This window comes from Neltuma alba, unplaced genomic scaffold (assembly GCF_004799145.2).
Source record: "Neltuma alba isolate B1F8T4 unplaced genomic scaffold, ASM479914v2 tig00012848_pilon, whole genome shotgun sequence".
NCBI classification, from domain to species: Eukaryota; Viridiplantae; Streptophyta; class Magnoliopsida; order Fabales; family Fabaceae; genus Neltuma; species Neltuma alba.
The window spans coordinates 188,533-216,232 of NW_021637234.1; the positions used below are offsets into that span (position 1 = coordinate 188,533).

The 27,700-nt window shown below is 31.5% G+C and overlaps 1 protein-coding gene across 1 annotated transcript; it reads right to left on the minus strand.

The window, feature by feature from the left end:
- Positions 1–25,983: 25,983 nt before the first annotated feature.
- LOC114731825 (F-box protein At2g02240-like) lies at positions 25,984–27,032 on the minus strand. The gene is made up of 2 exons (XM_028919072.1): positions 26,790–27,032; positions 25,984–26,686 (listed from the first exon to the last, which is right to left on the minus strand). Exons 1-2 carry the CDS (start codon positions 27,030–27,032, stop codon positions 26,147–26,149), a joined length of 783 nt encoding a protein of 260 aa, XP_028774905.1. The 3' UTR covers positions 25,984–26,146.
- Between the last annotated feature and the right edge of the window lie 668 nt (positions 27,033–27,700).

Genomic DNA, 27,700 nt, shown 5'->3' on the forward strand with positions numbered 1-27,700 from the left:
CACTTAATATCCAAAAGGAAGTATGATTAATGCTTCGCGCTTAAGTCTTAAGTGGGCTCTTTCTTCAGGAGAAATTCTTGCGTCAACCCGACGCGGTGACGCACCACTTTCCTTAGCGCTTAAGTCTTCTCTTTTGTTTTTACCACTCCGGTTAAGTGACTAATCGAGAAAGTTTTTGTCCCAAATCATTTGTAGTATATTTAATGTTTATTTTTTAATTTTATCTTTAATTAATTCTTATTGGAAAGAGAAAAAAGAGAGGAGGGATATAAGAATCAGTTGCAAATGTAGAGAGAGAGAGGGAGAAAAAAAAACTCTAATGAGAGTGAATTAAACAATTTTATCAATTTAATATGATTCCAAGTACACCAGAAAATGTTATAAGTGAGTTATATTAGTGGTATTATTTATTTCTTTTGTTTATTTTGGGACTGATTGGAATTCATTTGCCTTCATCGTATGTATTCTTCATCAATGAACTGACTTCCGCTTTAAAACAAGACATGGAAGGATTAACAAGGATAGTCACGATTCTTCATTGCTATAAAAAGATTTAGAAATTTTAATTTATCCTGGGATTCATCCAAAAAAAAACCCCTTCATTAAGCACTCTCAATTGAAATAAAAATATTGTATCCTTAATTGAAATCCAAGTCTAAATTCCTTACAAAAGAAAGAAATCTAAGTACTATATTTATAGAAATCCAATAATGACTAAAATCATAAAATAATATTAAAAATTTAGTTAAGTTACTTATTTGTAATAAATAAGTTTTGCCTTCCTTAAAATATCTTTCTTAATCATGTATATTAGAAGGAAAATATTTTAACGACCGCAATTACTATAAGAAGTATTTTTGTAACATCCCAAGTTTTAATTCCTAGGATTTAAGTTATATTTGTTATTAATTAATAGTAATTGAAATTATAATGTTATTATTTGAATAAAGAGAATTTACTCAAATTGGAAATAACTTTTCGAAAAAAGATTTATAAATTAAAGTGAGGAAAAAAATTAAATATAAGTGTTTTGAAGTATTATTTTAAAATGATATACTACCTCCGGTCCTTAATATAAGACCTTATTTGACTTTTATTTTGGTCCTAAATATAACACCCCAATCCACTTTATCTCTCATATTTATATATTTTTTTAAGATAGTTCTTCTAATAATAATAGCTCCGCCCAATACAATTGATTAGTAAGGATATTTTAGAAAAGACAATACCTATTTATTACAAATGACTAACTTAACTTCTTTTTTTAATCTTCTCAAATTAGTCAATTAGTTCTTATAAATAGGATCTGAACTAGTAGTAATTAGTTTAGCATTTTGAATTTTAATAGTAGGTGGCAAACATGCCAGCCACTATCTAACAAGGAGGGGGAACTTGATACCTCACATGTTCCCCCCCACAAATAATTAAAAAAATTTATGTACTAAGGAATCATTTGTTGGGGTCACATGACCCCACCCCTATTTTATTTTTTCCCTTGTTCATTTGCACACGCTCGCAGTAGGCAGCCTTTATTTTCTTTTCCTTTCTTCCTCCCGTCGCGTCAGAAGCTTTTTGTTCCTCTCCTCACACATTCGTCGAGTGCCGTGAGGGGGCCGGGGGGGGGGGGAGTTTGAGAGGAGAAAAGGGGATTGCTTGGTCTCATTTGAGATATCTTGATAAGTTATTTACATCCTATTTTATCTTGCTTTTTTCTCTTTAATTTATTTTTCTGGGTTGTCGATGTGACATCTTAAATTTTATTTGAAGGATTTAAATATTTAAAAATTAAAAAAAAGGTTCTAAACTGTTATTCTCTTCGTTTTAGCTAGGGTTTTTAACTTCAGTTTACCCCAAACATTTTTTTTTTACCACTGCCCCTCGTCATTTGCTCTCCTCCTTCCTCTCTCTCCCAGTCACAGCGTTGCTCTCTCTCATGTTTCTTTCTCCAAAGTTACAGATCATTTTGGTAAGTAAAACTACTTATAATTATAAAACTTCTTTTATAAAAGTTGTTCTACTCAGTCAGATCTATCTAATGATAGTAATTTTGTGTTGTTTAGAGAAAATTTTTTATATAGAGTTTGGAGCAAGTATTTAGTTTTGATGAGTGTTAACCACAGTATTATAGATCTGTTATAGTAGATCATTTTTACCAATTTAGATTTGTCTATTTGTTGATTTTAGTATTTAAAAATTAATTTTTAATTAAAAATATGTTATTTATGAGATATATCTTATTTATACCGATTAAAATTAAGTTAAATAATTTATTTGGGCTGTTTAACATGTTATTGAGATTTTAATCGGTTTAGTTTTATTTATTAGGTGACTAAAGATTTTAAAATAATTATTTTAGCTAAATTTTATTATTTATGAAAAATATATATATATGCCATTAAAATTTTGATTAGATTATTTATATATAAATATTTGAGGTACTATTGAATTTTTTATGATTTAGTTTTGAAGTTTAAACTTCAAATGGGATGTTTAAAATTTAAAATATAATAATTTCATATTTAGAAATATTGAATAAATATTTTTATTGAAGTAAATAATCTAGAGGATGTAAATAAATAATTTGGCTTATTAGAAGATTACAAGTTAGTTCCAAAGTACTTAATTTTGGGTTATGAGAATTGTGAGAATTTAGAATGAAAATTAAATTAAATTAGGAATTTAACTAATATATAAGCTTAATTATTAATTAATTAGCTCATATTAATATGTGCTTATATTAATTGTGTAGATTAATTATTAGTTGAGCAAAAGATTGACCTTGTAGTAATCCTTACTATTGCTTTGGCACGAGGTAACCACTTTCCACTTGTTATATGTGCTAATATATTGTTTGTGAGTATTTTACTATTTTATAATAGTGATTTGTTATTTGGAACTCGAGTAGATATGTTATACTTTTTGAGCTATAAAAATTGTCTTGTGGGATTTTTGGAATTGTGATTGAGAAGTTTGGAAAGATATACGATTTATATCTTATGGATTATACTGAGAAAAGATTGAGATATTTTTTTTGTTATATTGTGAATGATTGGTTGTTATTTGGATTTTGGATTGAGCCCTATTCTACCACGTGGTAAGGCCGCTATTAGTACACATTGATTGGCTTCTTCCTTCGTCCCCCAAAGTGAGGGATAAGCCTTTGTGGCTTCTTATTCGTCTCTCAAAGTGAGGGATAGACCTATATGTCTGATTTATCCCCTATAGTGAGGGATACACTTTTGTGGCTTGTGTGTTGGCCCCCATAGTGAAGGTTTGAATGATTGAAATTATATTTTTATGGATATATCTATATTTCTTGAGAATTAATGATTGTCCTACTTGACACCTCACATGCACATGTTAATATGTATGATGAGTTGAAAAGTTGGTTACTGAGACGTTTGTCTCACTCTCGTGGTTTAACATTTTCAAGTAATAGCTCTAGGGGAAGATGGCGGAGGCTTAGCTATAAAGTTTATTTTGTATAGCCTCCTTTTTGTCATGTGATGAGTATTTATATATTGCCACATAGTACTCATCTATTCTGATGTTGTAAATTAATACTTTTGATTACTGCTATTTGATGAGAGAGCCGTTAGAAGGCCAGAGGTCTCTAAGACTTTGCACATGACATTCTTTTGAAAGTATGAGTTTTATTTGGGCTAAGGGTTGAATGATATTCCTGGACTTTGGAAGTCCAAGGCCCAAGTTACTTATCGACGTTGCTCGTGATATATGTTTATTTCTTTTAACCATGATAATGATTTTAAAATTTTAAGATTTCTTCTTTTCTATCATGGTTAATCTTTCGAATAAATTGTTGGATTTAATCTAAATGGGTTTTGGAAGAACGGTCGTCACAGTTGACATGGAAAAAAATAGTGCTTGTTAGATTTTGAATATTTAAGGCTTCTAATTTATTATTGTGATATTACTGGAGCCTAGGGGGTTAGAATAGGAGTCCTATGATCTAGATTTTTAATTCAATAGTTAATTTGAGGAAATTTAAGTTAGGGTTAGGTAGGAAAATTGTAATTTGTGGTAATGATGCTATTAATTCCGAACTTAAACTCTTAATTTAGTTCATTGAAGGTTATATTAAAGATTTAATGGTTGGATTTTTAGGATTTTGTTGGAATATGAATGTTGATTATTTTTGGAGGAATTTTAACTAGTAAAATTTAGGTGTTTTGAATTAAACTAGGGAGAATGTTGTAATTTGATGATTCTAATGAGTGAGGGATGATTGATGGAAGAAAGAAATATGATTGTAATGATGATTTGGAAAATAGTTGATACATCGTTATTTTCCTATGAACTAAAGCAAGCACTTTTTTGGACATTTTTGAAAGTTTTGAAAGAATTATTCTTGTTAATAATTTTAATGAGTGAAATAGAGTTGAGAAGTTCTAGGAATTTTGATTTGGAAGGATGATTAGAGGAAAAAAGGAATTATTGTCATTTTTTCTAAACAATTTTTAAGTGAGCTAATTATGGAAATTTAGCCACTGGCTGTTTATTATTATATTAGTTAGCATTCTTATTAATATATGTTTATAACTTTATTATTGTAGAGTGAACATGGTATGGGCTACTAGGTCTTAAATCCTCTCAAATTAGTTTTTATGTTAAGAACTTGAGGTAATTACTTTCTAATTTAACTTGTATGCTTATTGATGTGATATTATAAGTATATGTTGATGTTATAAATGTTATCATTATATGTTATGATATTTTATATATCAAAAGTATGAAATAAAATTATGAACTTTGTGTTTTGATAAATTTGTTAGCTAAGTGGGCATGAATTATTTATCTTGAGATTTTATTGTTGATGCTGAATGAGTATTAAATGTGAGAATGGTTTTATGGATACTGGATTGTATGAGATTGAACTATTAAAATGCATATGGAACCGGACTGGGTTGTGCTGAGATGTGATTGTAGGAGGGTAGATTGTTTTATACCACGAGCTATAGCCGTCACTTGGTGCATAATGACTGGCTTCAACATTTTTAGAGCTCTCAGTATCACCCTTTCTTTAGCCGAGTCAAGGGTCAGCCTAAGGGACATTCTTAGGATTTATTCTTTCTATTATAATACTGCTCTGGTTCTAAATATAAGACCTATTTTACAATATAATTTATACTGTAAAATGGGTTTTATATTTAGGACTAAAGAAGTATTACTTACATGTTTTGACTAACTCTTATCTATTGTATTAGTCTTTAGAGAATTATTTTTTGTTTTCAAAATGAGTAATTATACACGTGTTACGACAGCTGTTACAACTTTGAGAAAAAATGAATAAAGATAGGAGATAAAATAGATTAAAGTTTTATATTTAAAACTAAATTAAATTTTTAATTGGTTTTTATATTTAAGACTGAGGGTAGCAATTCTAACATCCAAACACAACAATAATTGATCGGATATTGCGGCTGTTCTAGTCAAATATAACGGCTTCCCAAAAGTCTTCATTGCGTTTGGCGATTCACTGCTTCCGGCTCCAAATTTGTAACTGCCGCCTCAACACAGTTAGAGCACGATCTAATTATCAATTATTAATTTCCTTTAATTGCTGACCAGTCAGTAAAATTCTCCCATAGCTTAGAAGGGAATCTTTTACTCTAAATCACCCTCCACCTATGTTTCTTGGGGCTAAGGGGGTAGGTCTTTTTCTTCTTGTACCCTCTGCTTTTTATTCTAATGGCATGCAGTTTTGTATCCAAAGGAAAAAAAAATCAATTTAGAGAACATCAATTGAAGGGATCCGAGTCCTTAACAACTCGCCAAGATTTTATTTTAAAAAAATCAATATAATTGTTGGTCCTTATAATTTGTATTTAAAATTAAAACAGGTGTTTTTGTCCTTCAAGTTTATTCCATTTGAAATGTTGGTCCTTGTAGTTTTAGAAAGACTTGGATCTAAAGTTAACATAGTTATGCTTATGTGGTATTACCACTTTTTATTTTGCTTATGTGGATGCTGACTGGGCATGTGTGATGAGCATAAGCTCAAGAGGAGAGCCCAATTCCAAAAAACTAGCCTATTAGGAGGGAGAGCCCATTGAACTTATAAACCCCACAATACTTATGAAATTCCCTAATGTGGGACTCATAACAAAGCACCCCTCTTGAGAGCCGACGTCCCTGGCGGTTCCATTCTACGACACTTCACTCGGTCTTCTTACCAGTCAGAATCCTCCGCATGTAGCCCTTTCTGGTTGGGCGACTCTTAATGAAAGCACCAATGTGATGAGCATAAACCCAAAGGGAAAGCCCAATTCTAAAAGACTAATCTATTAGGACGGAGAGCCCATTAAACTTATAAACCCCATAACACTTGTGAAATTTCTCAATATGAGACTCAGCAGCATGCTGGGCCGTCAAAATATCCTCTACCTTCTCTCACTCCTTTCCCTGGGAAAAAAAAAAAAACCAAACTCAAATTCTTTTATGGATTATGACTTTGTCGGTCAATTCATGTTGGTTCGCATGCTGCTTTCTAACGCTGGGGGACTGGTCCTTCAAACAAGAGTTTATTTTGATGTTATTTCTTTTTTAAATACAAAGATCAAATTATAATTTCAAAAAGAACCAAGAATAGTTCTTAAAAATTTCCAGCAATAACTTTGGCTATTTCAGGATGTTTAATTATTAAGTTCCTTAAGCGATCAATCAATCTTACTTTACACTAAATAAATGTCACTTTTCCTTGGAAAAATATTGTTTCGTCTCCAGTACTGTATTAATGTGAATGAGATGAACTAGTAATAATGGGAACTTCTTGGAAATCAGAGGTCAGAAGGATATGGGAAAATTCGTGTTCATTGGCCCTTATGGTTTAGTAATTTATTTAAGTCGAGTATATCATAAAATTCAATGATAATTCAGTTTTAATTTTAGTTTTTTTTTTGTTTTTAATATAAGTAGTTGTACAATTTCGATCTTTTGTGTGCGCGCGCGTGTGACTTTCTTTTAGCGTTGATAGCAAAAAATGACATTTAACTTATTACAGTTGAAATTCAAGTTATAAGCTTTTCTTTTGGCAACATTTTTTAGAGTTCTTTCCGACATTACCTGACATATGTGGGTGTTTGTATGCTAAATTTTTCTTCAAGAAAATTATTTACGAGCCTCTAGTACTTGTCAATTTGTCATGAATTTGAGCATAAATCACATACTTACTATATATGGACAATGTATTAAAAATATGGAATAAAATTTGAGAATTAAAATCAATGTCACAAACCGGATACACACGTCACCATGTGAAGCCTCTTTAATGCTTTTTTCCAGTTGGCGTGCACAGATATAAATGGACTCATTCTTCCTTTAGCTGTATTTTGTAGATATTTATTACAATTTTTTGATCTGGATTGGAAAATCGAAACAGCAAGACACTGAAAGTACTAGGAGAAGAATATGATCAATCAAGCCAATAAAAGGCATTTTAGATACACTGCTTGCAGAGATACAGATTTAAGATTTTCCTTTAGTTTTTTCTTCTCGCCCAGCTTTTCCATTCACTTATAATTATTAATACAGCAGCTATTTCTCTTCACTTGTTGCAGCAATCAAACCAGAATTCGCATTCACATACAAATGAGGAATTTATCGTAGTGTTATATTCTTTAACTTGTCTCCAAGTCTCTCTCTTCTTATTATTCCTTTGCGTTCCCATCATGTTTTTTCTGAACAAAGCTCAGCTTTGCTAGACTTCAAAAACTCATTGTCCATTCAAAAACCCCATCCTTCTTCTTTCACTTCTGAGATTTATGATTTGTATGAAATCATATCATACCCCAAGAGATCAACTTGGAAAAATGGTACGAATAGCTGCTTATGGGATGGGGTCACCTGCAATCCATAGGGTTACGTCATTGACCTTGATCTTTATTGTAAGCGACTTCATGGTAAAGTCTTTATTAGAATACAGTTTAGATTTTGTTATGGTTTAGTTGTCAGTCTGGTTAAATAGTCAAAATAGCTTACTTACGAGTCATCTTGAGTCTTTAAGTTTCAGCTCTATATAAGAGCTCCGTCTGTAACTCTTGACTATTGTCACTGAACAAGAACCAGATTACATTTTCTACCCATTTCATATTCTACATTTTGGCTCTCCTTCCAACAGTTCTCTCTTCCAGCTTAGCCTTCTTCAAAGGCTTGACCTTCGTTTCAATGACTTTTAGGGGTCTCAAATACCATCTAATTTTTCTCAACGTGTAAGTTTAACACACCTATATATCCTTGGGTTTTTTTGTAATTTTAGTGGTGAAGTTCCATCTCAGATTTCTCATCTTCACAAATTGGTTTCATTTCACCTCTATGAGGATTTGAATTATCTCATTCTTAAGGAAAAGACTTGGGAGAGACTCACAAGAATTGCCACTCATATAAAGGTTATTTCGCTAAGTGGCGTGGATAATACCCTTGAGTCACCTATTAAAGAATCTTTCCTCGTAAAAAACATCAAATTAGTAACAGAATTTTTGTCACTAATCAAAATTACCAACAGATTAGTGACGAAATTAGTGACAGAATTTTTTCCGTCACTAATTCCGTCGTCACTAAATAATTAGTGACGTCACTAATTAACGATGGATTAGTGACAAAAAATTTCTGTCACTAATTTCCGTTGTTAAATTTTTTTATTTTGTAAATTTAAAATACCACTTCGTCGCCATGTGTTCATCACTATGAGTTGCCACGTCATCAATGGCTGACGCCTCACCAACTCCTCTGTCTCGCCCATATTGCCACATGATCTCTTCGTCCATGTGCCGCCACGTCACAAATTGAGTCAATTTGTGAAGAAGTATTAGTTCGAACCTAAGACCTCCTACGCCCGTGCGGAAGCCTTTGTCAGTTGAGCTGAGAAGCACCTGCGAAATTCTTTTACAAAAATAAATATTATATAAATATTATATAAATAATTTAATATATATTATTATTTATTTGAATTTAATTTTTATATTTTAGTAAAAAATCTAATAATTTATATTTTTATTCAAATATTTAATAAATAATAAGTAAATTATATATTTTATTTTATTTTATAATATTTTAATTTTTAATTTTTATATAATATATTATTTAAAAATTATGATATATTATATCTTTATTTTAATAATAAGTTTAAAAAATAATTATTATATATTTATATTATATTTTTTTGCGATGGGTTAGTAACGGAATTGCGACGGAAATTAGTGATGGAAAAATTTCTTCACTAATTTCCGTCACAAAATGAGAGTTAGTGATGGATTGGTGACGAAAATTAGTAAAAGAATTTTTCTATCACTAATCATTTAAAACAAAATTAGTAACAGACTTGTGACAGCATGTAGTGATGGAATAAAATTCCATCACTAATCCGTCTCTAACCTAGTGACGAAATAAAATTTCGTCACTAATCATTCACTAATTTAGCGAATAAAATTTTCTGTCGCTAATTTTAGTAACGGAATTTGTGTGTGATTAGCGATGGATTAGTGACGAAATAAAATTTCGTCACTAAATTCTATCACTAATACCCTGTTTTTTTATAGTGCATCTCTGGTCTTTCTTCGTATTAGTAAAGCTGAATTGCAAAGCAATTTGGATGAACATATGTTTTCATTTCCCCAACTACAAAGATATTTGTATTTTAACCCAAATGTCATAGGAAAGTTGCCCCATTCCTTTAGCCATATGAAATCATTAAATTTATTGGATCTCTCATCATGCCAATTCATTGGAGAAATTCCACCATCCTTAAGGAACCTTACACAACTTGATTTGCAAGACCTCTCAAACAACAATTTTTCTAGTCAAAACTCATCATCACTTTCCAATCTTGAAAATCTCACTATTCTTAATTTTTTTCAAATAATTCACTACAAAAAAAAAAGACTTTTGACAATGACTTTTGACAACAATTCTAAAAAGTAGCGCCTGAAACTTGACTTTCTCCAGCGACATTAAAAGTTGCTACTAAAATTCTAACTTTCAAGTCTCCGTTAAAAGTGGCAACTTTTAGCGGCGACTATGTAGCGAGACTATCAGCGACGACAATAATAGTCATCACTGACTGTGATACTTTTAGCGATGACTATAACCGTTGCTATTGAAAGTTTGATGTTCAGTAGCCATATCAGTCATTTCTTTATCACCAATTATAATAATTTTTTTGGTTTTTGAAATATGACATTTAACATATCAAATTATTAAATGTGTTATTGTATCATGAAGAAAAAAAATAAGATAATTAAAAGGTTTTGTGCTTAAATTAATAATTTAATTTAAAATGAATGATCATTAATATATATATTTTATTAAACTAGTATATATAGCCAAGGTGAAAATGGTCCAACTTTAATTTCTTCTGGTGTGTATACTTAAAAATAATTGTTTAATAATTTGATATATAAAATAAACTAATTCAATAGGTATAAATATTCATAAATTTAATCAAATATATCTTTAAATCTACACCTATTTAATTATAAAATATGCAGCGATAGAGTGTATATGTTTCCATCCAATTTTTCATAATCACATGTCAGGGAAAAAGGGAACAAAAAGCTCTGATTCAAGAGAAAAGAAGACAATTAGTTAGAGAATAGTACCCCTGATCTTAAGTACAGGAGTTAGTATAATAATTTGTTTTTTGTTTTAAACATAAGACTCAATCTACTTTGTTTCTTGAATTTATTATTCTTTTTACAAACTCTCCTTGCACATATTCAGAATTATTAACCAAAAGATGGTTTCTAATGCAAAATAACCATAGGCGTACTTTAAAGAAATTAACACATGTTTTCATACAAAAAACTACATTAACTAATTTTCTTAATTTTTTTATACCTATATAGAACTTCTTGAAATATAAATATGAATCATATAATTAAACCTATAAGATTTTAATAAATTTATCCTTAGATGATATGATATTTTTTCCTTACACCTTAATCAAAATATCCTTATAGATAAATTAGATATAGCCATATTTTTGTCTGAAAAATATATTTAATATATTTATATGATATTATATTTAGTATTATCTTGAAATATCAATATAAATCATGCATTTATTCTACAATTTTTAATAAATTAATAGTTAAGAAATAAAAAATAATACAAACTGAAAATAAACGGTAAAAACTTACCAATAAATTCTTGAAAATTATATAATTAATTTAGATGGAAAATAAATTTTAAAGCAATAAAAAATACATATGACGTAATAAGGATTTTTTTAATTTTAAATAATATTTTTATTTTAAATTAATATATTAAATAATATTACCCACTGAATATAAATAAAACAGTCTTGGTGGGAAAAAATAAATAAATAATTTATTGAATTTATATATTTAATTTATTTAAAAATAATGTCATAAATATCATGTCATTATATATTAATATTATATTTTATATTTATATATATTCATTTTAATATTAATACTAACATATACATCAATATGGGTAAATTCAACATATTTGTACATTAATATTTATATATTTATATCATATATGTGTTAATAAACATTTGTGTTACATATATTTCATTTTGCAACAAAAAGATGGGATTTGATCATAGCTCATATGGCAAGAGGCTTGACACTGCAACATGTGGTCATGGGTTTGGCGAAGGTGCATTTGGGAGGTGAAAATATTATGCTGTAATGGGGCGCGGCATGGCAGGCGATGATGGCGTGGTGATACATGGTAGTGAAGAGGTGATGTGGTGGGTGGCAAGTTGACGGATGATGTGGCGTTACACATGGTAGGTGTGGGTGGGCGATGTGGTTGGATGACATGGCACGATGTGTCAAGTGTTTGATAACATGTCATTATTTTTTTTTGGCCACTTTTGCCAAAAGTCACATTTAGCAGCAATATATGTGGTTATCATTGAAGGCACCCTTTAGCATTAGTCGCAATAGTAACGACTTGACGGTGGCAAAGAGTTGCCATTGAAAACTTTCAGTCACAACTTTTTGACTCTCGGCAGCGTTGAAAATCAAATTTTTTGTGGTGGTTTTAGTTGCTAATTTCCTTAGTCAATTTCAGATCTTAAAGATCTCCAAATTCTAGAAAACAATGGCTTCCATGGCAAAATTCCCTCTTCGCCTTTTACTCTACCATGTTTAAATCATTTGATTTTATCATCTAACCAATTCACTGGTCATATAGTTGAAATATCCGCTTATTCACTGGGACGGCTTGATGTGTCTAACAATAAGTTGCATGGCCCAATTCCAAGGTCAATTTTCCAGCTTCTCTCACAACTGCCACGCCAGAAATGTTTTGTGGCACCACTTGTCATGGAACTACATGCAGTTTCTTGACTTCAGTTGCGACAATCTTCAAGGAGGGCTCCTTTCTTATATTTGCAATGCTAGCACACTTGATATTCTTAACTTGTCCCATAATTATTTCGCAGGCACCATTCCACACTGCATTGTCAGCTCTAACCTCACTCTTTCTGTGTTGGATCTGGCACTATACCCGAATCATTTGAAGTGGGAAACAATTTAAGAACCCTAAATCTTAATGGCAACTTTTTGAAAGGGTCATTACCTCGATCTTTGGTCAATTGCACAGGGCTGAGATGTTGATCTGGGCAACAAGGGCATAGAGGGTGTACTTTCCCACTGGCTGGAAGCGCTTGAAGAATTGCAAGTACTTGTTCTTAGAGGGAATAAATTGCACAGTTTTATCCCCAGTTTTAAGGACAATAGAAGCCATGACTTCCGTATGTTAAGAGTACTTGACCTGCCAAGCAACAATTTGAAAGGTCGTTTACCTGCATCATTCTTCAAATCTTTCGAAGCTATGAGAAGATTAGATGGAAAAACTGGCTTTGCAGTACTTGAATTATGCAAACTCTAGATATTGATTGTTTTCACAAGCATTGATTTGTCGAATACCATGTTTGAAGGAGAGATTCCTCTAGTTATTGGAAAGTTCCGTGCATTGAAGGGGCTCAATTTCTCACATAATGGGCTCACCCATGCAATTCCTATCTCAATAAGAAATTTGAGGAATTTGGAAGGATTTCTTATCAAACAACTTTATTGGGAGAATTCCTACTAAGTTGACTAATCTCAATTTTCTTGAAGTCTTGAACCTCTCAAAGAATCAACTTGAAGGTTGCATTCCTAGGGGCCAACAATTTGAGACTTTCTCAAGGAATTCCTTTAGAGGAAACAAAGAGCTGCGTGGCTTTCAACTTAAGATTCCATGCACTACCCATGAGGAAAGACAAGAACCACTTCCAAGTTCTGAAGTTGGATTCGAATTTGGATGGAAACCTGTGGTGTTGGGATATATGTGAACGCATTTGGAGCAATGTTGTTTCAGGTTGTCATGTTCAGAGGCAAACCTCAATGGGTTGTAAGTCTGGTGAATGATCCGCTAAAGTAGAGGAAGAGAAGCGTTAGAAACCGGCCCTGGTTTTTTTTTTTAATTAAAGGTTTCCTCTTTTTTTATTGAGTTATTGTGCTCTTTGCTTAATATTTTAGCGTATTTAATCTTGGGAGATCACATTAATCATTTTCCTATTCGTTTTTCTTATATCATAAGTTTAAAATAAATAATTATTTTTCATAGTAAAAAACGATAAAATATATCTATTTATACTTTTTGGGCAAGATCAGATCATAAACAGATCTTAAAAATTTCGAAATATACCAAATTTACTTCATTCACGAAAAAAATAATTGCAACAAGACCGTAAGAGGGAGAGGAGAATAAGAAAAATCAAACTAATAAAGACGCATCGAAGAACTTGTTTTTTTTTTTTTGGGTATAATGACTCTTCGCTGGAGGTCGAACTAATTAAATGTGGAAAAACAAAACAACAAGAAAATAAAAGGATTAGCAAAAGGAAAAATCAAACCCGTGAAAATGCATTATCATGTCTCTTGTGTTAAAAAAGACTTTGAAGTCAATGTTTATTCGCGAATATCATTTTGAGTTGGAAATGACGTTGTGAGAGGTTTAGAAAATTTGATGGGATTGGCCTGTGCTTTTTCTATGAGCGGACTAAAAAAAATATTTACATAGTAATTAATTATTTTTTTAAAAAAAACTATGATGTGTGTGCGTGTGCGAAGAAAATACAAAGTTATTTTTTGTAAGCCTCTGGACAATGGACTGTGATCCTTTAATGGAGTCTCAATTAAGAAATTTAATTATTAGATCGTAATGCAATAACGTTGAGATAAATACCTTTATTTACTTTTTTTAAAAAATAAATATGATAGTGAGGTGTGGAGACTAAACTAGTGAGCATCGAGATAATTCAGCATAATCTTTTTTTCCCAAAAGGGAACACACAAACGAAGTTCACATAACTTCCTATCTCACAGTGGAAACGAGTTAATTATGCTTTTGCCAATAGTACTGAATTTCTTATTAATCTGCAAAATGAATACTGGTATAGCTTTTTTATTTTTTTTGCTAGTCACATGCATCTTTCTACCAGAAGTAATTCTATTTAAAATACTGTCAGGTATCAAATGTGAACAAGACACTACATCTAGTTCTAAATGTCATAAATATAATATCTAGTTTGTAATGCAAATTACACTACAAAGTACAAACTAGATCTTATATTTAAGATCGAAAGTAATATGTTAAAAGCGATGCATCTTCTATACACATTTCTAGTAGATGTGAAAAAAACAAAAAGGAAATGAATTTTGAAAGGTGACAAAGAATTTTAAAAAAAAAATTAAAATTGAAGGCGATGTTTTTAAATAAATCAATAATATTAAAAAAGAATGCTTCTAATTTCCCTTTCTATTGTCTTGTGCTTCCATTATTTTATTACTTTATGTTCAACACTTCCTTTTCATTGCACTTTATTTTCTCTATTTAATTTTAACGGCGTTTTCGCTACGTCTTCTTGTTAGGTTCGTACATGGTTCATCTCCAAAACTCAAGTTTTGTCCACCAACAGGGGGGGAAAAAAAGAACCATATATAAAGTTATCAGAGATGATTACTTTTACAATACCGAAACATAAACCGCCAATCATAAGTAAACTATTCAATGGGCGAAAATGGAAGGAGAAGAAGAAGAAAAACAAGAAACGAATAATTGATCAACAACAACAGTAATTAATATTTAAAGAAGCATAGGTTGTTCTCCTAATTTCTTTTTCTCTATCTTTCTAACTTTCTCCAATTCTAAATATCTGAGTTAGCTATAAACTATTTTTTTTAAAACAATAGTTATATTAATTATTTATATAGATGTGTGTAATTAGTTTTCCTAAAATATTATTTTTAGTTAGTTACATGATGTAAAATGATATATGAAATAATTAGGATTTAATTAGATATCTAGAGCATCCTTTAAGATCTGAATAAGAATATGAGTAAAATACATCAATCTCCTTCCTATTTAACCTAAATTACAAAGACCTCCCTTTAATTTTGGAAATTTATATGGACTTCCCTTAAAATCAAAATATATATTGCACAAACCTCCTTTCTAGTTTTGAAATTCAACTCCCACCCACCCATCCGTTAGTTGACCGTTAAATCAAAGGATTGACCCATTATTTTGACCAAATTGTCCCTTCCTTATACAAATATTACTTAATAATTATCATTTAATAACATATCATACATCTTTATTTGAAATCAAAAAATAATTTTAATAAATATTTTAATATTTTTTGTTATACTATTCAATTATTACCATAGCATAAATTTTATTAATTTTATAAATATAAATTTTTATTTTACAATAAATCTTGTTTATTTATTTAAACTTACTTGTGATGTAATTTTTTAAATACATATTAGTAAAAAATGTTTTGTAATTGTATATACGTATTTTCAATAAAATTATAAAGTTATGTCTTAATTTATTAAATATTAAATAGATTATTAATAAATATTAATATTAAAAGATAAACTACATATTTAAAAGAACAAGCGATAAAGTAGGAAACAAGGTTTATTCTAATTATTTTTTAATTAAAAAATGTATGGAAAGAATCTTTTCAGAATATTCCTTAACGATGTTAATGGTTTGAATTAAAATGTATGTTATCAAAATAGAGGGGAGGTCCATGTAATTAAGATAAAATAGAAGGGAGGTCAGAGTATTTTACTCTAGGAATATTTATCCATTAGAATTAAAATTTATGACACTATTTATTTTTTAATATCTTGCTATTATCTTTATTATCTTTGAGTATGATTAGGATTTGATTTAGAAATTTATTATTATTTTATATTTCTAGAAGTTTTATAAAAAGAACTAGGGTTTTCGTTTGTACTCAATTTTAATGATTGAATAAGAATTCATATCTGTGATTAGTTTCTTATCGATCAGTTTCTTTCCTGGAACGGGGTGATTATTATTATTATTATTATTATTATTATTATTATTATTATTATTATTATTATTATTATTATTATTATTATTATTATTACACACACACACACGTGTCTCACCAATAATTCCTAATATTCATACGCACAATTATTTAATTAATATATCTTGTGCTCTCCGTCAATATTGTAGTTTATATTGTCCTTGATCTCTCAGAAGCAAGAAACAGCCATTAAACATGAAGAATAAGGAGGAGGAGGAGGAAGAATCCATCATGTGCGTCTCTGATGAAGACGGTAAATGCAGGCCTCTGGGGTTTCTGCTAGGGCTTCTTTTGCCTTCTTCTCTCTGCCCCTCTCTCTCATAGGTGCTATTATCTGGATTGTTGGGTAAGTCTCAGTTATTCGAAGAATCCTAAGTAAGAATCGTAGGAATTAATATTTCAGGAATGATATCATTAGTGAGAAGGATTGTGTGTGTTTTGCAGGTTGGTATTAACATGCATGTGCCCATGTTGCCTTTTTGTGTTCATCATGGTTGAGTTTGTTTTAGCTCTGATCAAAGCTCCAATATTGGTGATGGAGTGGTTCGTCTCTTAGGATATGTTTGGCTCAATGAGAGGAAGGAGAGGGGAGGGATTTTAATGGAGGGAAGGGGAAAGGAGGAGAGTGGAAAGATGTTAATATTGTCTTGTTTGGATTTATAAAAAAAGAGGGGAGGGGAGGGAAAAATATTTTAATATGAACAATTTTGCTTTTATTTTATTTAAGATATGAACATAATGATCACAACATGACAAAATATGAACATAATAGTCACAACATGACAAAATATGGACATAATAGTCACAACATGATAAAATATTGTCATTTCCCTCCAAATCCTCCCAATTTTGGAGGGGAGGTTGAGGAGGAGAGGGGAAGGAAAATTTTTTTAAAATTTCCTCCCCTCCTAAAATTTGTATATCTCCAAACAAAGAGAAATAATTAAAATCCCTCCTCTTCCCTCTCCTCCCTCCCAAATCCCTCATACCAAACACACCCTAAGATTCCATGTTAGACTTACATATGTGGTTCTTTTACTGATTCGATTCAGAATATTCAAAGGGCATTGTACGTGCAGTTTAATTTTCACGATTATTTTTTCTGATTCAGAATTTATCATACTTTTGATCTTGCTTATTGCATCTTATGGCTTTTTCTTTCCGTAAATGTAATATAGTAATAGCTTTTCCCTTGCTCTCTGTTTTTTGTTTAACTAACTTCCATTTATCAGGGTCTCCTTCGGTTGCCCCTTTTAATTGTCCAGTTCAGCCTTATATATTTTTCGTTGGCCATTACCATGAGGAAGCATACACAGAGTGTTTTGAAAAATTGGAAAAAAATTTTTTTGCCTAATTAATCAAAACAAAAGTTTTAAAGATTTTGCGCACAAGAGGCATAACTTTAGGCAGGGGATTCACTTTCGATGGTCACCACCTAAGTCATTAGCACTAAATCTACACTGTCCAGATCAAAATTAGACGGTTCAAGTTTAATATAATTTTATTTTTATTTTACATATATGGGTTCAGCGTGTTTGGTTTAAAAAATGAAAGGGAATGGAGGGAAAAAAAATTGTTTTTAGTGCTCATGTCACCTCTCTCTGCTCCCCTTCAAATTTAAGATATTTTCCGAAGGGAGAGAAATTTTATGTGTTATTCTAACTAAATTATCTTTACTAATTATTTAATATTTGATTGTTGTCGGGCTAATATTTCTGTCATGGCTATAATATTTTTTCATGACGGGACAAGTGTATATATTTTTATGATATGTATATATTTTATTTTTTATACACGCATATATTACGTTATAATTATAAAGTTAATGAAATTATATGTTATAATTAACAAAATCATTATTTAAAATGGATATAATTTTTTGTGTCGTGTGTAGGTGCTATGACTAGTTGCTTGAGACTCATAAATTAGAAAATGATAATTTTAATATAAATATTGTAATAAAATAATAATAAATCTAAATAAAGGAATAAGAGTTTATTTGTCACTTGATAATTAGCTCTCTTTCCCCATCCCTCTCCTTCTGAACCGAATAAGAAAAATTCCTTCCCATCGCTTCGCTTTGAACCAAACAAAATCATAACTCCTCTTTCCCAATTAACATCCCGTTCTCTCCCTTCCATTGAACCAAACAGAGCCTTAATAGTTTAATACATTGATCTGTGCAGAATCTGAAATAAATGTCATCTTTTAAATGCTAATTTTCCAAAAAAAATAATTTTTATTTAAAAATTAGTTTTTAAAAATTTTAAATTTCAACGTTTAAAATTGTATCGAGAGAGAAATCTCATGATCATAGTGACGTGATTGGCACCAACAGAAGTTCAATAGGTAGGTGCCATTTGGATGCTGTTCTCCGAGCCTGGGGGGGTGCATGAAAAACAAAAGAATTTTTATATTTTATTTTCTCAATTCAATAATTAAGGGTGTTAGATGTAGTGTTGGGTGAAGTCGTTGGCCGTCTCAATGGTTTCTTGTTCTTTCCCTTTTTTCTTTTGCCAACTTTGTTCTTTCCCTTTGAATAATTAATTTCATATTTGAATAATATCTTAGTTGGGATTTGAATTTATTGAATTAAATAAAGAGCATCATTATTAAATAGGATTTTAATTAGAGGCTCAAACAAAAAATTAGTAATTAATTTTGAATATGAATAATATGTTAATTGGGATTAAATATATTGAATTAAATAGGAAGCATTATAATTAAATAGTATTTCGGTTGGAGGCTTAAAGGGAGAAATAAATAATTAAGTAAATCTTGAGCTATCTAAGATAATATAATCTATTAGAATTCCAAATCAAATCAAATATAATACTCCATGCATGGCACAGGAGAAAAATTTCTAGTTGACACCAAATAAGTACTTAAAGAGTATGCACAAAAGATGCGATGAGATGGCAAGAAAAAGGGTCTAATTAAATATTACACCAATACCTTATCTAACATTAGTTGTTTTTTCTTTTTTTGGGTCCAAATGTAAGATCAGTTGCTAAGTATAGCATTAACCAAGTTTGCAAAAAAATTTTAGTACATTATTATTCCTTGTGACGAGCATATAAGATTGGGACTCTCTTTTCCTCTGTACGGGGAGGGGGGAGCGGGACTCAACATTCTTGATGAATGGGCTGGACTTATTTTTTGGGTGATGTATGGGCTGGACTTTTAGCCCAACCCAAGTTAGCCTTTTTGAAAAACAACTTTGATGCAAGGGTATTTTAGTCATTTTACTATATTTGAAAAATATCAGATCAGACACCACTTCCTTTCCTGAAATTTTGACATCTTAGATGCTTAAATTGGAATAATACAATTTTCAACTTCTTTTTATGTCATTTTTCCTACAAGTAACATAAATTAATTTTTTTGAATAATTTTAAAAATTTTATCTGGATACTTTAGTATTTTTAATTTGCAAGTCCCGTAAGTGATTGATCTATCTTACATGTTTTTTTTTTTGCTAGGCATAGTGATCCTTCTATTGGTGGCAATCCTATTTGAAGTATAGTTGGGTACTAATTATAGGTATCTCTCATAGCGGGAATTCAAATCTTAATTCACTATATTATGGAAGACTAATCTCTTCTGTTAGTCCTAACATGCTAATATCTATCTTCCATATTATACTTAGCGATCACTTTAGCCTTATTTATTACTAAATTATTTGAATAAATTAAATTGGTTGGTTGAAATGTCTTGTTCGGCCTCTCTTTGCAGCGGTCAGAGTCAAAAATGCTATGAATTCTTCTTCTATGACAAAATGCTGCGATATTTAATTCTAGGATTTTTTTTCAAGCCCAAATATTTTGTTAGTTGGGTCCAACAGTTCAACTTAAGGCCCATATTTTTTAATTAAAGCCCAAATAAAAAAATCGCAAGGACCTGTTAAAACATTAGTATGAGTTTTAATAACAATTTTTATGAACGGGTCGTTGTGTGTAAATTTTTAATTTCAGCGGTTTTTTTTTATGATTTTCCCAAAGATTTATTGTCAGGTAAAGAAATTCGAAAATTAAAAAGAGACAGGTTGCCCATATCCTATTCATATGGATATTACTATCATCGTGAATTTAGTCACTTTTTTCTTCGTATCTTTCTCTTATTTATTTAAACATAGCGAAAGAAAATAGGAAAAATTAGGGAGAAGGACCTAAAAAAATTAGTATTTATTAAGAGGGATCTTAAAAATTGTAATTAATTTGAAAGACCAAAAATTAAAATAAAATTTTACAATTACCAAATTATCTCTTATCAAATTCCTACATTATCTCCAACACTCTCCTATCTCAATTTAACAGTTAATTATCAATTGAACATGATTTATCTATCTCTCTCTCTGTATCTCTTTTTGATGCACCTAAAGTTTTAACTAATAGCAATTATCTTCTTGTAAATCCAAAACAAAGAAGACAAATTAAAAGGAATCAACTAGCAGACTATTTATTGGACGGTCTGTATATTCTGAACATTATTTTCTCTCCTTTAGTTTATTTGTACCGAATGTTTTCTAATTTTCTCATGGCCTCTATATAAAGACTTTTTGGATGAATATAAAAGTATATATTTGTACCTTCATTCAATCCCAACTATACATACATATGAACACAATCACACTACCTATACAAAGCTTCTTAGATGAATATAAATATAGTTCTTTGTGTTAACCAAAATATGAAAATCAAGTAAATAGTACCCCTTTGTAACCTAAGCTTCACTAATAATTTTTCCAACCACATCAGAATGAGAGGCAAAATCGCAGTTGCGCAAGCTGGAAATTTTTCCAGCCATATTGGAATGAAAGGCTAGTAGATGCAGATATGAATGACTGAAAAATAAGACTCTATTTTTCGTTAATTGCTGTATTTAGTTTTTAATTTTAATGGGGGGCAATTTAGTAATTATAAATTTATATTTCAATTGATAACTGATAGTCAAATATTGATATGGGTCTTGAAGATAGTGTAGGGATTTGGCCAGGGATAATTTCATAATTGTAAATTCATATTTTAATTTTTGGTCCTTCAAATTAATTACAATTTTTAAGATCCCTCTCCATAAATACTACTCCCTCCGTTCCTTATTATAAGAGACATTTGATACTTATGGCATGTTCTTATATATAAGAGACACTTAAAAGTTGTCTCTACTTTTTTGTGTTGATTTCCTATTTTACCCATATTTATTATCTCCAACTCACACTCTCTCTCCCTCCCACTTCTCTTTCTTTTAATAATTTAATTGTTCTCTCTCATGCTCTCTCTCCTTATTAATGAGGGTATTTTTGAAAAAAAAAATTATACTGTTTACACATTAATTGTTCTTAATTAATTTTAACTATTTTTTTATCAATGTAATTCAATTATTTGTCTCTTATAATAAGGAACAGAGGGAGTAATTTTTTTAGGTCCTTCTCCTCAATTTTCCCAAGAAAATATTCTATCTTTAATTTTCTACTACCTCCGGTCCTTAATATAAGACCCCGATTGACTTTTTGTTTGATCCTAATTATAAGACCCCAATCTATTTTTTCCCTCATATTTATGTATTTTTTTCCAAGATAGTCCTTCTTATAATGATAGTTCTAGCCAATACACTTAATTAGTAAGGATATTTTAGGAATGACAACACTTATTTATTACAAATAACTAACTCAACTTACTTCCTTAATCTTCTCAAATAAGTCAACTGGGTCTTATAATTAGGACCGGAGGTAGTATTTTCAATCCTCTCTCATCCCATTTTCTTTTCAATTATCTCTCCTAATAGAAGTAAAAAAGACGTTATTAATTACTTATGTTGATATCTAATCTCAATTTTCATGTCAAGTCCCGTTGTATTAATGAAGTTCACAAGCCTTCTAATTTACATATTACTAAATTTCATTTTTTTTATGGGAAAAATCGATTCGCCAACAGTACTGCGTTAATTTGGATGAAAAAAATCCATGTCAATTGGCCCCTGTCATTCAGTTCAAACCAACCTTGTTCAGTTTGCATGCATAGATACAAACCTACTCATTAATTCTCCCTTTAGTTACAAATATATTTATTTCTCAATCAAAAACCAGAATAAATTATCAGTCACAAATGAGGAGTCTATAATTGTGTTCTTCCTTTCCTTTCTTTTTCCGTTGCTTTCCCATCACGTCGTCCTGACCAAAGGTCAGCTTTGCTTGAGTTCCAAAAACTCATTTTCCATTCAAAAACCCCATCCTTCTTCTTTGATTCGATAACTCCATCTTGTGATTCCATCACTTCTCCCTCTAGCCAAAAAAAAAAAAAACTTCTCCCACTATCCTCTCCTGGCCGTGCGTTCATCAGCGGCTCGTGTGCTATGGGTGTGCTCTGCACTTCTTCCTTCAAGCTTTGCCATTCTATCTTCTTCTTTGCTCTGATTGGTGCCTTGATAGCTTGGAAAAGATTGAGCTCTATTCCTTTTTTCCCCCCTTTTCTTCCTTCATAGCCGCTGCTAGCAGGGACTCATGTAAGCTAAAATCTTCTACTCATTTATTTATTTATTTTGCTTGAGTAACGGTGTATTTAAGAGGAGTTTCACTATTCTTCTCCCCCGCTTTTGTTGCTGTTGTAGTGGGGAGTAGATTGGACTTAATTTGCCTATTTTCTATTTAATCTTCTGCACTGATGGACATGGGTGTGTGGGTTTATATTGGTTTTGTTAGTTCATTTTTTTGGCGTTGCTATGGTGTTGCACTGAATTTTGATAAATTTTGGGTTCGATGGACTATATGATGTTTATTTGAATGTGAATGCTGAAACATATATACTTGTGTTTATATATTAGAAATGACTCATGGCTTCCGACTTGTGGATTATGTTGGGTTGTTGAGTCAAGTTGAATGCCTATAAGGTGTTTGACGAATTGTGTGAATGATGAACCAGGGAGATTTTGTTTGGTCTGGACATGAGGGAATGAATTTTATTTGGATATGTTTGTATTAATATTTTGATGATTGCAAAATAAGAACTATGGAACCTAATCACTTGTAATGTATATGTAAATAGTGTTGAGAAATTAACTTATGCAGCTTTGTGTTGTGTTGAGGGTGTTTGTAGTTGCTTGGCCAGTAATAGAACATGATAATGAAGGTGTTGTAACTAGCTATTTGGATGCTTTAGAGCTATATGGTTGTTGATTTTTATAGCATGCTATTTACTGTGTGGGTTGAGCTAGGATGTGCTTGGAATAGCTGTGCAATCTTGTAGAAGAATTTAATTAAACTAAGATTAGTGGACACTTATAAATTGATTTATGGAATAGTGTTTAAAAAAAAAAGGAGTTGGATTATTGTGCAGTATCCACAAATCAATTTAAATAAAACCCCTTGAATGTTGGCATTGAGTGAAATATTTATACACTTTTTTTTCAATTTATTGAGACTTACTGATGAAGAAGAATTTACTAAAATTTCATTAAATAAATTGTTATGAAAGATTCTTTTGGTTGGAGTATTAATACTTTGTTTATGTGACACTACGAGATTGAGGAGTTGCAGAACTGTACAAGTGAAAGCAAATAGTATGATTAAGATAAATAGCTGGTTAGTGAACAGCGCTCCATGATAATTTTTATAAATGATATGTTTTTCAATGTTATATTTGTTCATATTATCAATGTTTTTGTTTTAAATATTGTTTGATTGAAAATAGGCTTGTTGGAACTATAATATTTGTTTATTGATATTTGAATGCCCAGACGAAGTAATGATTTATATGTTTTTGAAAATGTCCTTGTGCGAACTTATATTCCTTGAGAAGAATCCTTCTTCACTCACTAATGGAATTTGAAAGAAAGTTTTGAAAATGTTATTTGAAAAATTTCATGCTGGGATCATTGTTACAAAATATTCTTTCTTTATGAGGTTTCATTATAGGATGAAGATATCTTTCGTTTAATGGTATATTGACCCTGTGCATGCTTGAAAATTTCTTTCTTTCTTTTTTTTTCTAAGTACTGAATACAGAACTTTAGTTGCTAACAACAATACTGTTAGCCCTTGGTGTAACATGGTTAATATTGAGCTTGCTTGTTATTCGTGGCTTCAGCCGTGCTTGTTATTCATGGGAATTGTTCTTACACTTGTATCAGTGGCTTTAGCTGCACTTGTAATTCGTGGCTTTGGCCGTGCTTGTCATTCGTGGCTCCGGTCGTGTTTGTATTCGTGGTTTTGGCTGCGCTTGTGATGGTACATCATGGTTAACATCTTGTTTGATATTCATCGGTATCGTTCTTGCGTTTGAATTCATTGCTTCTACCGTGCACGTTAGTTACTCATCTCATGGACTGTGTGTCCGCACTTATTATTCGTTCTGTTGAAATCCTCAACTAAAAAGAGTTTTCACACTATTTCGTGATTTAAATTTATAAATAAGTTTTTTTTTTATGTTGGGTTTAATTTGCATATCAAAAGCTTTCCATATATTTTATTTTATGTTTTCATGGCTTATTAAGAATTTAAAAGCAATGGTAAATTATTTATTTTACATGATTATGTTGCATAATTTATTCTTTTAGCACTTCTTTTACCTTATTTTTATTAATGGGAACTATTTTGTCTTCAGACAGCATCATTGCTTCTATACCTCCAATTGAACGGCAAAGACACTCATTGATAGTCAAAACTTGTAAATGCGTTTCAAAACATCTTTTAGTAATGTAAATCTAAGTTTACATTTAAGTATTTATTTTTGTAGTTTAGGTGCTCCATGTAGCCTATAGGCAAGACCCCTGTTCCTTTTTGATACATTGGGATATATGTATATGTATATTGTGGTTATGGAACGAAGCTCTCTTTTGCTACTCAACTATTGGACTGTTGTAGAATTTTCCCAAAAAAAAAAAGACTTGCAAGGAAAGCTCTTCCAAAATCTCTAAAAAAAAAAAACTTACTGTTGGGATAATAAGAAATAAATTTATATATGAACTAGAAATAATGGATGAACCCTTAAGATTTTTGTAATTATTAAGCATTTGTTTGTATATCTTAAAGGCTTTAGAAATATGAGTTCTTATATTCTATGCCGGTCACTCTTCAATTTTCAAGGCGTGACAACAAAACAATATTACCTCCGGTCCTTAATATAAGACTTCATTTGACTTTTTGTTTGGTCCTAATTATAAGACTCCAATCCATTTTGTCTCACATATTTATGCATTTTTTTTCAAGATAGTCCTTCTAATAATGATAGTTCTAGCCAATACACTTAATTAGCAAGGATATTTTAGGAATGACAACACTTATTTATTACAAATAACTAACTTAACTTACTTCTTTAATCTCCTCAAATAAGTTAATTGGGTCTTATAATTAGGACAAGAGGTAATATATAATACCCCAAAAAATGGTAGTACTTGCAATCCATAATTGGCCTCAACGTCAATTGCAGTTGGCTTCAAAGGCTTGACCTTAATGCCATTGCCTTTCAAAACCTCAAAATATAATAAAGAATACACACATATACAAATCAGTGATTACTGACTACTGATTAGTGCTTTTTTCTTTCTTTGCTGTGATTACTGATTAGTGCCTTGGCCTTTGTACTTTTTTTTTTTTGTTTCATTTTGCAATAAGAAGGCCATAGTATTGTCCAACTCGATTAACACACACTATTACAAAGATTCGATAGAGAAGGAAGTGAAGCTCTTAATTTTACATAACTTCACTGACCTGATATGGAGATAAATAAGATCTATCAGAAACTCGCAGCGTAGGTTCACCATTCACTAAGTGCGTTTGGGCCTAATTTCTAATCCTTCAATGACAAGGCCCCTCTTCCACTTTCCAGTGAGTTTAAAAACGGTCATTTCTAGCTCCTGGTCATCTATTCCTTCGTTGAAGAAGTCCCCCAATTCGATCTCCAACCATCCATCTGCTCTCTTGTTTGGATACTGTTGATTAAGATTCTCTAGTGGAATGGCACGGCTTTGTGCTTCTCTCGGAACCAAATAGACGAATCGCTTGCTTTTATTCCCGGCAATCCCAATGGAGACCTCCGCCGGCTTGTTTTTGAGCCCCTTGGTGTGAGCCGTTAATTTAAACACAAGGTAAGCGGCATACAGAGTTGAAGGAGACAGCAAGCGCGTGTTGATGTACCCTCCAAGTTCCAGCCAACACACGTCACGAAGTTCAGCAACCTCCGTAAACCTGCTTTCCGGCACCGAAAGCCACGTCCAATACACGGGAGTGTCACCCCAGACAATATAGAGACTTCTCGAGGACAGCATGAAACATTTTGCCCCACTAAATTTATCCAGCCAAAAGCTCTGTGCATATATATAAAGAGGCATGAGATTAAGGCAGTAAGACTGGAAGAGTTAAAAATGAAATAAGATTGAGATACCGAGGAGATAGAAGGGGAAGAAATACCTTAAGACCGTTGTCGATGAGGCGGGGTTGCTGGGAGAGAGAGAGAAAGAGATCCTTCTTGGAAGGAAAGGAGGGGGGAGGAGAAAGGAAGGAGAGGCAATCGGGAGGGATGAAGGAATTCCAGAGGGCGTCGGAGACGGCGGCGGAAAGGAAGGAGGAAGAAATACAGGAAAGCCTACAGGCCTCAGGGGGGGATGTGAAGGAAAGGATGTGGGCGATGCAAGCTTCGGGGAGATTATCCATAAGGGCCTGAGTTTTGTATGGAGGTATGGCTAGTGTAGTGTTCAGCTTCGGGGTGCGGAGGGCTACTTATAGACGCCAGGAATTCCACGCGTTTAAGCTTTTATTTATTCCACAGCCCTCACTTTCCCCCGGTTTTCCCCTCCTTTTGACTTTTGAACTATCGCAGCTCCCCGAAAGTCTTGATCACTTTCTGGCATTCTGCGATCCACTGTTCTCGGTCCTTGATTGTGACAGGTGCTGAGATAAATTCCTTTGTTTATTTTTTGAACAAATTTGTAGCTGCCACCTCAACACATCGCATCTAATTATTTGATAAGATCCCTTAATTGCTAAGAATGGAATCTTCTATCCTAAATCACCTCGCGCCTCTGTTTCAACAGGTTAACGAAGGAGGGTAGGTCATTTCTTGTTGTACTCTGCTTTTTATTTTAATGTTACTCAGTTTTATATTCAAAGGAGAAAAAAAAAATCAATTGAGACCATATCAATTGAAGGGATCCAAGTCCTTAACAACTCGCCCAGATTTTATTACAAAAAAAAAATAATGAAATTCATAACATAGTGAGCTATGGAGACTAACCCTGATGAGCATCAAAATAATTCACCATGACTTTTCCGAGAAAAAGCGCACACAACAATGTTCACATAACTCCCCTCTCACAACGCGT